The 12,608-nt window shown below is 51.9% G+C and overlaps 5 protein-coding genes across 5 annotated transcripts; 1 reads left to right on the top strand and 4 right to left on the bottom strand.

Moving 5' to 3' along the window:
• Window positions 1-50: 50 nt before the first annotated feature.
• On the bottom strand, window positions 51-993 carry CCMA1212_010490 (uncharacterized protein; the record flags this gene model as incomplete). The annotated part of the gene is made up of 2 exons (XM_073707533.1): window positions 51-743; window positions 817-993. The coding sequence occupies 2 exons, from the start codon at window positions 991-993 to the stop codon at window positions 51-53; spliced, it is 870 nt and encodes a 289-aa protein (XP_073553945.1).
• A 657-nt stretch (window positions 994-1,650) lies between these two features.
• Window positions 1,651-4,171, bottom strand: CCMA1212_010489 (Positive regulator of purine utilization; the record flags this gene model as incomplete). The annotated part of the gene is made up of 4 exons (XM_073707532.1): window positions 1,651-2,799; window positions 2,863-3,802; window positions 3,877-3,979; window positions 4,027-4,171. The coding sequence occupies 4 exons, from the start codon at window positions 4,169-4,171 to the stop codon at window positions 1,651-1,653; spliced, it is 2,337 nt and encodes a 778-aa protein (XP_073553981.1).
• Window positions 4,172-4,866: 695 nt separating this feature from the next.
• On the bottom strand, window positions 4,867-5,999 carry CCMA1212_010488 (putative formaldehyde dehydrogenase AdhA; the record flags this gene model as incomplete). The annotated part of the gene is made up of 3 exons (XM_073707531.1): window positions 4,867-5,152; window positions 5,221-5,653; window positions 5,711-5,999. The coding sequence occupies 3 exons, from the start codon at window positions 5,997-5,999 to the stop codon at window positions 4,867-4,869; spliced, it is 1,008 nt and encodes a 335-aa protein (XP_073553982.1).
• Window positions 6,000-7,952: 1,953 nt separating this feature from the next.
• On the bottom strand, window positions 7,953-10,297 carry CCMA1212_010487 (putative transcription factor gsfR1; the record flags this gene model as incomplete). Its single annotated transcript, XM_073707530.1, has 4 exons — window positions 7,953-9,167; window positions 9,234-9,770; window positions 9,856-10,145; window positions 10,210-10,297. The coding sequence occupies 4 exons, from the start codon at window positions 10,295-10,297 to the stop codon at window positions 7,953-7,955; spliced, it is 2,130 nt and encodes a 709-aa protein (XP_073553979.1).
• An 880-nt stretch (window positions 10,298-11,177) lies between these two features.
• CCMA1212_010486 (uncharacterized protein) lies at window positions 11,178-12,176 on the top strand (the record flags this gene model as incomplete). Its single annotated transcript, XM_073707529.1, has 2 exons — window positions 11,178-11,470; window positions 11,537-12,176. The coding sequence occupies 2 exons, from the start codon at window positions 11,178-11,180 to the stop codon at window positions 12,174-12,176; spliced, it is 933 nt and encodes a 310-aa protein (XP_073553980.1).
• Between the last annotated feature and the right edge of the window lie 432 nt (window positions 12,177-12,608).

Below are 12,608 nucleotides of genomic sequence, written 5' to 3'. Positions count from 1 at the left end.
GCCCAACGGCGGGTATAGATTGGACATTCTTTCGATATATAAAAACGACATCAGCCAGTAAATATATAATTATTGCTGTGGAAAGATGACGGATCAGCCATGTGCATCACCGTTGGGTTGAAGCGTAGAGTCTCATCGTCGAGACTGTTGGTTGCCATGTCATACTGCATTGGCAAATGTGTGTAAGCTGATGATTTCGGAGGTCCGGCAGCGTTATAATCCGTGGCCAGGGCAAGTGAGCTGGGCATGCTAAAGTCCATCTGATTTGGCACCCATGGAATGTCCATGCTCAGCGAAGTTGACACGACGCTGGGCTCGGCTGCTGGAGCCATGGGAGGTTCAGCTGGAAGATGGTGCTGCTCGGTAGCCACATATGACGACGGCTCTTCCAGAAACATTTGCCCAGTTCCGGCTGCCTGGCGTTCATTGTTGGCGTCTAAGGGTGAAATTCCAGTGCCCAACATTGAAGCGCTGGCCTCGTCTAATACCGGCATCGAAGTAGCTTCAGTGTCATCCTCTGTAACTTGCGGCTGACGAGCCTCAAGACCAGCGTTCAAACGCCATGTATTCAACTCAGAGAGGAGATGATCGCGCTCGGCCACAAGACGATTTATCTTATCGAGGGATTCGGCGATTTGTTGCTGCTCGGCCTTGTGCAGCGCGACGCTCTGGTCGATGACGACGTGCTTGGACAGGCGATTAGGGTCTGTTGAGCGGAGCGAGGGTATGAGACCGGCGAGTATCTACCAGATTACGCGTCAGCTATATGCCGGCAACAGAAACAAGAGGCTGTCAATCATCATCGGTCCCACTCACCGTCAGTCGTTCCTTGAACGCCTCTCGCCGTGACCGCTCAAACACTCGGTGGGCTGCGCGATCGTCCGCGGTCCAGTTCCTGATGCGTTTCTTCTTGTTTCTGTCGGGGGACGGAGGGGTAGCCGTCGAGTTGTTCCGGTCAGCCATGGGAGGCGAAGTATTTTCGGTCGAGGACATCGAATCGATGGCTTCAAGGTATCCGTGGCGAAAACAACAGCGAATCTGGGGAGTGGAATGAAAGGCCGGAGGACGAGAAGAAGACGTTAGCAATGCTTTCGACTCGTCTGAAGTTGTATCTCAATGTCCGAATAGCGGTATTCGACCCACGGCTGCCTTGTGACAAGGCATCAAATGGATCGAAGCATCGTGAGCTGACAAAGAGGGGAAGCAATGGAGTTGAGTCGAGACGGTGGCGATGCTTGATATGGCCTTGATATGGCCATCCAATAGATGTACAGTGTGCATGTGCAAGTCCCAACTGGTCCGCGACCTCCCAGCCAGCTTCGGGTCCATTCTGCAGCACAATTAGCGGCCATGTGGTCGGTTGCTCCGTGCGGGGTCCCAGCGCTTTCTAGCGGCCGTTTTAAGCTCCGATGCTGAATCTGGGGTACATGAAGCGCTAAACGGTAGCCGGAAGCCAGTCGGGTTGTGTGAAACTGCTCAGCTGACCATTCAGCTTGTCACGATGGAAACAGGTACACAGGCCTACACCAGTTGATGGAAACGGGACGGACGTGTGTCGAATGAAGCGAGTCGGAAATAGGGCCTCTAGCCTAATGCAAATGTACTATATTGTCGCTCAACTTTGATGCAATAACTCATGATGCGATCCCGTTACATGTTTCCCAGAACGCTCATGTCACCTTGATACCATCCGGAGAGGTCCATCGTCATGTCTAGCCCGCTGAACTCCCCCATGTTACCGTCCATGGCCATGCTCCCAAAATCCTCGGCATTCATAAAGTAAGAAAGCCAATCCGTCGTCACGAAAGAGTCCAGCGTCGTAGTCGGGTAAGGAGGGAAGTCGACATTCATGGCTGGTGTGAGATCTGCCATAGACAGCCCATATGAAGCCAGTCCTGGGCCTGCTGGGGGTAGCAGCCCGTCCCCATGCGGCAAAAGTCCATCTAGAGGTCCCGAGGGGGCGATGCCGTCCCCTGGAGTTAGCATTCCGTCTCCGTAGGAGCTGCTGCCGGTCTGCGGCGAGATGCTCGCACTATCCGACAAGCCTATCGATGCCGCGGCGCTTCCTGATTGAGAATCCGGTGACGAAAGGAGCGGTTCCATTTTCGGAAAGTCTTGTCGGGGTGCGAAGCGCCTCATGGTTGCCGAAAAGATTCTATCCAGGACGTCACGGCTGCGCCTCGCCTCAGGCCAGTACTCTCCCGTCGCACTGAGAATATCCGATGCCGCCTTCAGAGACGCGGTCAGGCAGTCGAAGTTGACCTGATCCGCAATGCCGTCGGGTGTCCAGACGCAGTAGAAGATGGTCATGATGCACAGGAATAGTGAGTGAACGGTCAGCCATCCATACCGCAGCTGGTTTTCGCCGTATAGCTTGGCGTACAACTTGCTGCAGGCAATGGCACTGCTGAAGCATTCGCTCAGGGATGCCTTTGTTGGCTTCTGGAATACGGGATTCGGGCGGAGCACGAGCATCATCAGTTCGTGGTATCTAATCTCGCAGAGATCATTCAAGTAGTGCGTGCGTTCTCCCTCGGCGTGCCTGGGAATTTCCTGTCGCCATTTTCGCAGGCGGTTGATCATGTCTGTCCGCCAGGCCGTCATATCGGTAATGGCCGGGCTGACATAAGGCGGGTAGTTTCGATCGGTGCAAAACAAGACCACCTTGATTTCGGAGCTGAATCTCGCCCATTTGAAGAGGTGGATGGCGCTTGTCATGGTTGTAAGGCTCCCAGGTGGTCTTGTGGAGGGCCGCACTCCTTCTATGGTCAGTTCGTCGTCGTTCACATCATTGGGTAGCTAGATAGCCAGATACGTTAACAATCATCTCCATCAAACAGCACAGGCTTAACATTAACTCACCCTCAATTCGCATTGCTCATCAAAGAATCCAAGCGGCCGCCCCATTATGGTGCACAGTTGCCGGTTGATGCTATATGTGCACCAAAATATTCTCGTGCGAAGCTCCACCTGGAGAGGGTTGAAATGGCGAGGATTCCGCACGTCACGATGCAAGCCCAGCTCGAGACACGCCGCCAGGGAGTGGTAGTGAAGCGTCCAAAGGCTCAATCCAGAAGACGGGTCGTGAAGGGTGTACATCTCCAGCAGCAAAAGGCACTGGCAGGTGACCAGCGACGGTGTTCTGAACACCGTATCCAGACGCTGCAGAGCTGAGGCATAATAGCCTTCGCCCAGCATGTGCCGCCTTGAGCGGCGACCATAGATCGTAGCACCAATGGCCAAAACCATAAAGGCATGGAACTCCTCTAGCGGATCCAGAATTTCTCCATTGTACAGCTTGTCAATGATGGCATGGTGTGAAGGTTCGTGAAGAAAAGGAAACTGCAGGTGAACGGAGTCAAAGTAAATCTGGGTGAGGAACAAGGTCTGCCTCTTGTCATTCGGGAAGTCCTTGGCCTGCAAGTCGACTAAATCCCCGGGGAGAAGCGTATCATCCTCGTTGCATGCGGAGCCGCGGAGGTTCACCGTCTCAATGTCCGCGACATGCGCCAAGCCAGCGAGCACGAATTTGGTGAAGAAGAGGCCGCTGGAGGGTCCGAGGTATCGAAGGTCAGAGCCGCCTGATATGGATATCATGCTGATTTGCTCTGTGATCTCATGGGGCGAGGACTCGTCCGGAGACTCCTGAGACGCCTGGCGCGATGACGATTGGCCACGCTCGAGCGCCGAGGAATGAGCCCGCGGCGACCGCCCCGGCCCTGAGGTGAGGTCCACATCTGGACATCTGTCCCGAACGATGGACTCCAGCCACGCAACTCGCGCCTCGAGATCGGTCAAATAGCTGCATGCGTGTTAAACACCGTTGGTTAGCCAGAGTTGGACAGGTACGCGTATGCGTCGAGCGTTCCATCTCACTTTCGGGGTATTTCACGAGATGTGCCGCCATCCACGCAGCGAACACCGGCCTTCTGGCAGCCTGAGCACGCTGGCAGCACGCCGTCACACTGAGAACGGCAATCTTTGGTCAGTCGAGTATGAGAATCCCAGGTCAGGAGCAAGGGAAACGTGCCCGAATCTTTCTCTTTTGACACCGAACACAAGCTGCGCTTATCCGGGCTCGAGTCCTCGGTTTTCGGTGAGGCGGAGCGATGGCCGGCGGCGGGTCACGGTCTGGATTGGAGGAGCTCGGACTTGTCTTTGACGGCTCCATCACGGACTATGGACGGCTGATTAGTGCGATCCCTCTCTCATCCGAAGAATATAGGTATATATACTATGTTATAGGCGCTTTGTCAATGAATGACGAAACGCCCCTTGGCTTGGTATGCATGAGATTCTGCGGAGCTGGCGGAGTAGGCAGTGAGATTACCAAGCAAATTGGAGGCGCGCGTCACGTGAGTGTCAGATGCCCTTCTCCCAACTCAAACGTGGGGCATTTGTCAGCCAAAAAGTTTCGGATATGGTGGCAGCACGTGAGTCTGTCTGAGCTCATTGTAGCAGTAATCACACATCATGGAATACTAATCACAGTCTTCCATTCATGCTTCTGAGGCACCTGGGCGACGATGCGTTTATCTAATGGATGACACGTATATTTGCCTGTACAATGTGTTCTCACAATCACAAACGAGATTCTGAAGGTAACGAGAAGCAAGCTCCTCCAGGTAAACTCCTCTAGGAGAATAGAGTGAGCCTGAGCTTTAAGCAATGATTTGGCGTCGTTGAACCATGTGATCTCAAATTGGTTTCAAAGCCTCTATTGATCGCTAATAAATGCCCATGTCTATGGAAAGTCTATCATCCAGACCTCTACCCCCCCAGGAGTCTTCCTCTTAACCAAAAGTTCGTTGCATCATTACCAGAAGAGCATGTTTTCATAACTCGAAGGCGCCGTTTCTCAGCGATTTAGTTCTGGGCAACCAGAACAGCACGGTACCGCACATTGCCCTCCGTCAGTCGTCGCATGGCATCGCTCATGCCAGTCTCGTTGAGCGGGAACTTCTCGATCTGAGGGGTGATCTTGTGCCGAGCGCAGAACTGGAGCATCTTTCGCATCTCGGAAGTCGAAATGACCACCGAGCCCTGGATGCGGATGCCCTTGGCAGCGACGTGGAACATGACAAGCTTGGAAGGGTTGAAGTCGACGGTGAGGGGGTAGATGGCGCTGTTGGGGGCCATCAGAGGGATGAGACTAGAGAAAAGGCTCGTCAGCACCGATGATGAAATACAATTCGGTATCCTCGGGTGGTGGAAACTTACGCATCATAGTCGACGGCGGCACTTCCGCAGAGGAGAAGGTGGTTGATGGGCTCCATCTTGCCCTCAAACTTCTCTCCCTGGCGGAAGACATGGAACTCCTTGGCACCAAATTTGATGGCCTCCTCACGCTTGGACTCACTGCTGGAGAGAACGACAACGTGGCAGCCCATGGCGGCGGCCATCTTGATGGCAAGGTGGCCGAGGCCGCCAATACCCATGATCGCCACTCGGTCAGTAGGCTTGATGCCGTACTGGTCGAGGACGGTCCAGACCGTGGCACCACCGCACATCAGAGGAGCAGCATCCGCAGGGTCAATCTCATTGGGGATGTGGAAGACACAGCGGGCATCGAGAACAGCGCCTTCTGAAAAGCTACCTGTGTCGAAGTCGGTGTAGCCATATGCGACCGCCTTAGAGCAGTACTGATCCCAGCCTTTGAAGCGTCTGTCAGTATTGAGCTCTCAATTGGCGTGAGTCTGAAGATACCTACCAGTCAAGCACCACTCGCAGTCGCCGCATACTTGGCGGATGTAACCAAAGCCAACAATGTCGCCAACCTTGTAGCCGGTCACGGCAGAGCCGACCTCCTTGACTTTTCCGATACCCTCATGTCCTAGAGTCATGTCGGCGTGCCTGTAGTGAAGGTCGGTGCCGCAAACACCAGAGTGTGTTATCTCGACGAAGATGTCGTTGGGGCGGAGTTGTCTGGTGACAGTCTTGCGAACGGGGACATCGCCCTCTGTTCCGCGGTAGGTATCAAAGGTAACCTGTCCGCTCATGTTGGGTGTGGTGATGTAATGTGTGATGTTTATGTTGAGAGGATGGTTTATCAGGAAGATGAGAGACCTGAGGTGTGTCTGAATGAATTGTATTGTTTGATTCTGTTCTGGATGATCAGAATTTTCTTTTGAAGAGCAGAAGCTCGTCTCTTTAATACTTTGAACAACAGCAACCCTTCGACCCTCAATTACCCACCGAAATCTCCCACACTACTACAACTATCAATGCAATGAAGAATGAAGACAAAACTCGTTCCCATTCGAGCATTACAAACATGCTTCGTAATTATTTCGGGCATGACTCCGTGCCACTGCGTCTGTTTCAAACCCACCGGAAGATCCCATCGACGGGAGGAATCCCTTGCCTGCGGATTCTCCCGCCTCGATGGGGGTCGCAAAGGGTTTAGCGGCCTGATGTTCAGGGGAGAATTTCTCCTATCTAGAAGGTTTCTAGGGCAGTCTGCCTGCGATAAGAACTTCTATCGAATTTTTCTCCCTCGGCACAAGGACGATTCTGTGGGACTGTCGCCACAATTTTTGACATCGTGTCCGACGCCCAATTATATCATCACCGAAAGACGCCCTCTCGACCAATGGCAGAGATTTTTCGGCTCGATACCGAGATACTGTACATGCGAATGAGATGGGCCCGATTCATCCAAGGAGGCTCAGGATCACATGGAGCGTCATATCATATGTAATACCACACAACAGGTAGCATGGGTTTTTCTGGAACCGTCATTACTTTTCTAGGCGAGATGTGCGCCTAAGACGCACAACTGAGCTTGCTTTCTCTACCCAACTGGGCGTCTTTGGGAGATTGGTGGGGATTCATCAAGATCCTTCAACATCTGATATACGCGTAGATGCTTTCCCCGTAACAGTGTAAAATAACTACACGGTGAATGGTGTTCCGCTGTACAAGTTGTAGCTTGCCCTCCTTGATGGCTCATAAAGCTGCATGCTTACTGTCGCTGCAAGAGCCCTGCGGTTCTTCTCTCACCAGTTGTCTGGGTGATGGATGGTCAATGCTCGATATATTACAACTTCTGGAATATTCTATTCATGATATCGGTGGATACGGACGACTCTTTGTTAGCCTACCTATACTCGGGGTCAATAATGGCGTGCAGTAGGTAGTTGCGGTCGCAGACTTTTCACTTGCACGCCTTGGACTTCCTTATCGTAAGTATCTCCTAGAGTCTTGTCTACCGGGTACGAGCACTCGCATGACTGGCGCACGACCAACACAACTGCGTGCTTGAAACAAAGTTCCCTTGAAATGAATCGTTTTTTTTTTTTTTTTTTTTTTTTTTTTTTTTTTTTTTTTTTTTTTTTTCCCTAGCTGGGTTCGTGGTCCCCTCGACTTTGCCTATAGCACAGTGAGGCCTTTGGATGTTGAAGCAGTGGAGGGCAGCGGATAATCGGCATGGGTCGCATGAACAACTGGAGTTGCAAGACGTGACAGCAACTACCTTATATTAAAACTGGGAATTTTCTGCTTTATACCAAAAACACAGCTGTGCCTCGAGTTATCTCATCTAGTCAGTCATTTACTTCGTAGGGTAGCACATCCGCTCAGAGCTTATCCCTAGGGTCAGGGGTATCAATTGGAGTATGACTCGACGGCTCTCAAGCTGCGACCTGTTTATGGCGGGCTCCTCTGAGTCGGGTGGAAAACCTACAGATGCTGCATGTCTCCATCGGGCGTGCAGAGACGAGTCAATACGACTCTAGCGGTAGCAATCTGTCTGCATACTCACACCAACCCATCAGTATTCCGTAAGATAGCCACATCCATTGTTCTCTAGATTCTGAAATGATGGGTGCATGATATGCACAATATAATAGAATCCTCTCTTAATCGTTCTCCATCGAGCCAACGTATCCGGTTCAAATTTAGGAATTTAGATGTTGTTCACCTTGACAAGTGTCAAGTTCCTTCTGATACCGCTAAAACTCAAAGTCCTCTGCCGACAAATCCTCGATCCCTGTCATGAAGTCTCTGTTGATATCAGTGAGAACGCTCCAGCCCGGATCCCATTCCATGGCCGCCGAAGCCATATACGATGCCGACTCATCTTGCGTACATGCGACTTCATCCGCCCCTTGGTATCCGCCTAAATTGGCCCTGTCAAATCCACGATGACTTATATACTCAAGCGAGAATCCATCCAGGCTCCACGGATTTTCCACGGCTGGAACTGCCGCTGTCTGTCCGGCGGCGTTGTACGGAGGCGGTGGAGGAACATCACCCACTTCGCCGAGGTCATTACTCGCGTGCTCGACCGACCGAGGAACAGCAACATGCCGAGGATCCGGCTGTGTGCGGTGAGAGCGTTTGCGGAGCACGGCTCCGAAGTACGGGATAACGACTTCCCGATCTCCGTCCGTCGCATCAGGCTCTCTGATACTGAGCATCTGGAGCACTTTCCGGCACTGCGCGGCGACTTTGCAGTCGTTTTCGACCTCTTCTGACATCAACAGCCTGTCGGTGTCTGCCACCAGCTCCAGATCCTCCTCTACAGGGTTGGACGAGCGACATGCGGCGCTGCTGTGAAACGTGCCAATGAGAAGAACAACAGCGGCGGTGAAGCACGCGAAGTCTGTTGTCTTGCACTCGAACAGGCAGTGGCCCGACTTCATCTTGGTGCGTAAGAGCCGATATCTCTTCAAAATCTGCTTGGCTGCCTCGATGCAGGCCAATCTGCTAAAGTAATGTGGCGAGCTCGCTGTCGTCTCCACTAGGAATGGGAGATGAAGGAATAACTTGACCCAGTAGAAGTAAAATTGTTGCAGAAGCTGCTCTCTGAGGTCGTTGAGCTCTAACGGTTCGAGCGGCTGGTCCAAGGTCTTTGGAACGGCCCACCAATCAACTGGCTGCGACGACGCGATGCTTTCCATCTCTTCGTCCAACTCCATGGCTCTCGCAAAAGAAGGATTGCCGGCAGTCATGTTCCGGTCAATAATCTTTCCAGAGATGATGGCGCATCGGAGGACAAAGTAGAAGCCTGGCGCCATCCCGGGGGCTTGGATGACAGACTGATAGTGATTGTCGTTAAGCACGTAAGGCAAGCCGAGCAGCATGCTACAGAATCTGTCGCCATGGTATACTGCGCACCAGAGCCTCATCTCTGTACGAGTGTAGTTACTTCCACAGCAAAGACCCTAGTGACGAGTCAGACAAGGCCATCGTCGACCCAAATGACGAAGCCCAAACAAGGACCGACTAACCATAAGCTGCGTTGCAGATGCACCTTTTCTCCATACGAGCCAAGCTCGTTTTGGCTGGCCGCAGTCGGTATACGACTTTGCAAGAAGGATGAGGCATTCAAGTCCCTCTATAGTTGTCAAGTAGTTGATGTCCGATATGATCAAGTCATCTACCAGAATATACAGGTAGCGGTGCTTATTCAAGCTACGGGCAAATGCAATGGCCAGAGCACCTATATCAGCCGGGTTGCTGCTCGTATAGGTCCTCTTCGCAAAGGCTTCAATGGTCTGGGGAGGCGCTTCAGAAATGGCATATGCCTTTGAACGGAAGCTGTCCCACCACGACCCGTTTTTGGTGAGAACAGATAGGATGGTGTCATAGCTGGGTAGCATCGAGCGAATGGTGGAGCACACATATGCTGATTTGCTGCCAAGAGGCTGGATGAGCCAAGGTCTCGGCTTCTGGTCTTTGTCCAGCAGCGGAATGTATGTCGAGCTACTGTAGGCTGTTTGCGCATTAGAGGACTCGTCTTGTCCTGTCTTTGCAGATGCTGAGAGCTGCGTATAATGAAAACCATCGATTAGCTGGCCTTCAAGTAGACATAGGCGAGTACATTTCCCTCTTGGATTCTGCTTCGCTTACCTTGGCATCCACAAGCAGAGACACGATCGGGGCATGGTTTGCTGTCTCTGACACGAGGACATCTGATGTCTCGGCATCTCCACAGAACTCGGGAGGTTGATCTGCAGATATCCCATTCCGGCCCTGAGATGCCTTCCCATTGGTAGGGCCTTTTCGAAGTGCGCTAGATTTGGGCTCCGGACGACTGACGTCCTCGTAACCTTGTTCGATACAGCGGCCGTCTCGCGACTTGCACAGCACGCATACGGAGTCGCCGGGAGAAAACACGCAGCGGGTTTTGCGTCTTCGGCCTTATCAAGGATTGCTATCAATGTCTGGCTTGCACTAGACACACCACAGATCCATTGGACATACATTCGGTGCAGCTTCGGGTTCCCTTGCGCATCTTCCTCACGCCATGAGGCAGCGGGTTCGCCGCTGGTACTAGAGAAGGCTCCTCCATTTCGGACGAATAGTAATGTGCGGATCGGATGAAGGAGCTCGATAGTTACGGCTACTGCGGAGAACTCAGACGTAACGCAGCAGAAGCAGGCTCGAAGCATCTGTCGATTTGGTGCGTGATAATGAGATCAGAAGAGGAACATTTTTGTCCGATGGACGAAGGGTTCAAACGTCGACCTTTTAGCTGTGCGGAGTTGAGCCGCCTCCTGATATGTAACGGACGAACGCCGACCCTGCGCGTGAGCTGGGGTACATTAATCGACGGCTGATTTGTATCTAACACTAGGTATCTTTCTCATCAGGCCTCTGATAGGCTTCACTCTACCAGAATGCACAGAATAACCCAGCCAATAGCCTGAGTAGCCGCATACAAAAAGCTACATATACGCACATATTGATCGATTATCAGGCGGTATTATAGTGCGTATACTAAGACCGTTGTGTGTCCGTAGTTGGCTTACGCACGGGTATTCTGTCCCCAACTGTATTTGCGTCAGCCCTGGACGGCTAGAAGGGGGCCAAGGCGACTTTCGTCCGTTCATTTCGTCCGTTTTTCTCGTCCACGATCCAAGACCGCGAGACGGATGTTCTTGGCCATATTCGGATCTAGGATTCCAACATACACGGAATGCTGAAGTGGCCCGAAAATAGTAGCGAACATGAGTGATCAAAGTCGAATGAGATGGCCTCTTGGCGTAGAAGAAAGAAGTTATATAATCTCGTCAAGTTCTTCGACTTGAATCGGAAATGTTCAACACAACAACCGTTCCAATTACTTCAGCCCCATAAAGCACCACAAAGCAATCCTCACCTCACTTCATCGAGACTTACCAAGCAACTTGACAACCTCGTCATTATACAAAGTACATCTCGGCGGCAAAATGGCCCCTCAAGTCTTCCTCGTTACTGGGTCCACATCCGGCATTGGAGCGGCCTTGGTGGAACATATTCTCGCCCGCGGCGACAAAGTCATTGCAACCGGCAGAAAGGTCGAGGAGAAGCTCAGTCATGTCAAGGCTAAATCAGAAAACGTTACCCTGTTGGAGTTGGAGGTCACTGCCAGCATCGGGGAGATCAAAGCCAAAATCGAAACGGCCTGGAACATTTTTGGCCGCATTGATGTCGTGATGAACAATGCTGGCATGTCCGCCATGACCGCCATCGAAGATGCAGAGTAAGGAGACTTATTCCCGTAGAAATTACCTATATAACATGTTGGCTAACTTGTGGATCACGATAGTGATGCATATGTGCAGAACATGTTCTCAGTCAACCTCTTTGGCCCGGTTCACATCACCCAGGCTATTCTGCCCCTGTTCCGCGCCCAGGGCCACGGCTGCGTCGCATTTACCTCCTCGAGCTCAAGCTGGATGGCTCTCCCCACCATGTCCCACTACTCAATGACCAAAGCAGCGCTCAGTGCCTTTGCAGAGTGTCTTCACAAAGAGGTCAGTGACCTGGGAATTCGCAGTGTCGCCTTCGACTGCGGTGGCTTCATCACCAACCTCATGCAGCCTCGTGAAGGGGCTCACGCCAGTCCTGCCGGTGCGGAGCCTTCCGATGCGTACAAGCCGCTGTTTGGAAGCATTATTGGAATGTTTTCGAACGACCCTCTGAGTCTCATGCCGGGATCGCCCGCTAAAGCTGCATCCACTATGATTGATGTCATCAAGGGAGAGGGTGTTGCGGCTGGCCGACCTTGGGCGGTTCGAGTTGTGCTGGGCTCGGACGCATATGATAGCGCATTGAATCGACGACAGGAAGAGCTCAAGCTGCTCAAGGCCTGGCAACCGGTCAGTGCGAGCACCGATGAGCGAAAGTTTCAGCCTCGAGGGGATTTTCGTAAGGTTAGCAGGATGACTGGTGTGGACCAGCTCTGATTTACCAGGTTTTCACCGTGCATGTAGAATATGAAACATAAAAACAGTGTTGGACGCTCACAGCATTTTGTTACTACCAATTGATAGATATGGTTTAAGAGAAAGTCGCAAATGCAGAGCAGTCACTGCACTGGACTACAAGTTTGACCGTTTAGGTTGCCAATGTGTGTCACTTACACCGGACTGCAAGGCTGGGCTGCAATGGTTGATTGAGGTAGTGACTGTATGCTATGTGTATAGCTATGATTGCCCTTAGATGCCTCCTTCCTTTTTCCTTTTCTTTTTGGTTTGTATTTTTCTTTGTTCCTAATGTGTATGCTAAGGGAATGGACTTCACGGTTGCCAATGAAAATCTAAGACCCCTCAGAGACCGCTCCAAGCAGATATATGAATGAATGTCTGTAGAGAGTGTTGAGAAAGAAATAGAATTCA

This window comes from Trichoderma ghanense (assembly GCF_004382785.1).
Source record: "Trichoderma ghanense strain CCMA-1212 chromosome Unknown scaffold_26, whole genome shotgun sequence".
In the NCBI taxonomy this organism is placed as follows: domain Eukaryota; kingdom Fungi; phylum Ascomycota; class Sordariomycetes; order Hypocreales; family Hypocreaceae; genus Trichoderma; species Trichoderma ghanense.
The sequence above is the reverse complement of the archived record's forward strand: the minus strand, read 5'-3'. Positions and strand labels throughout refer to the sequence as shown.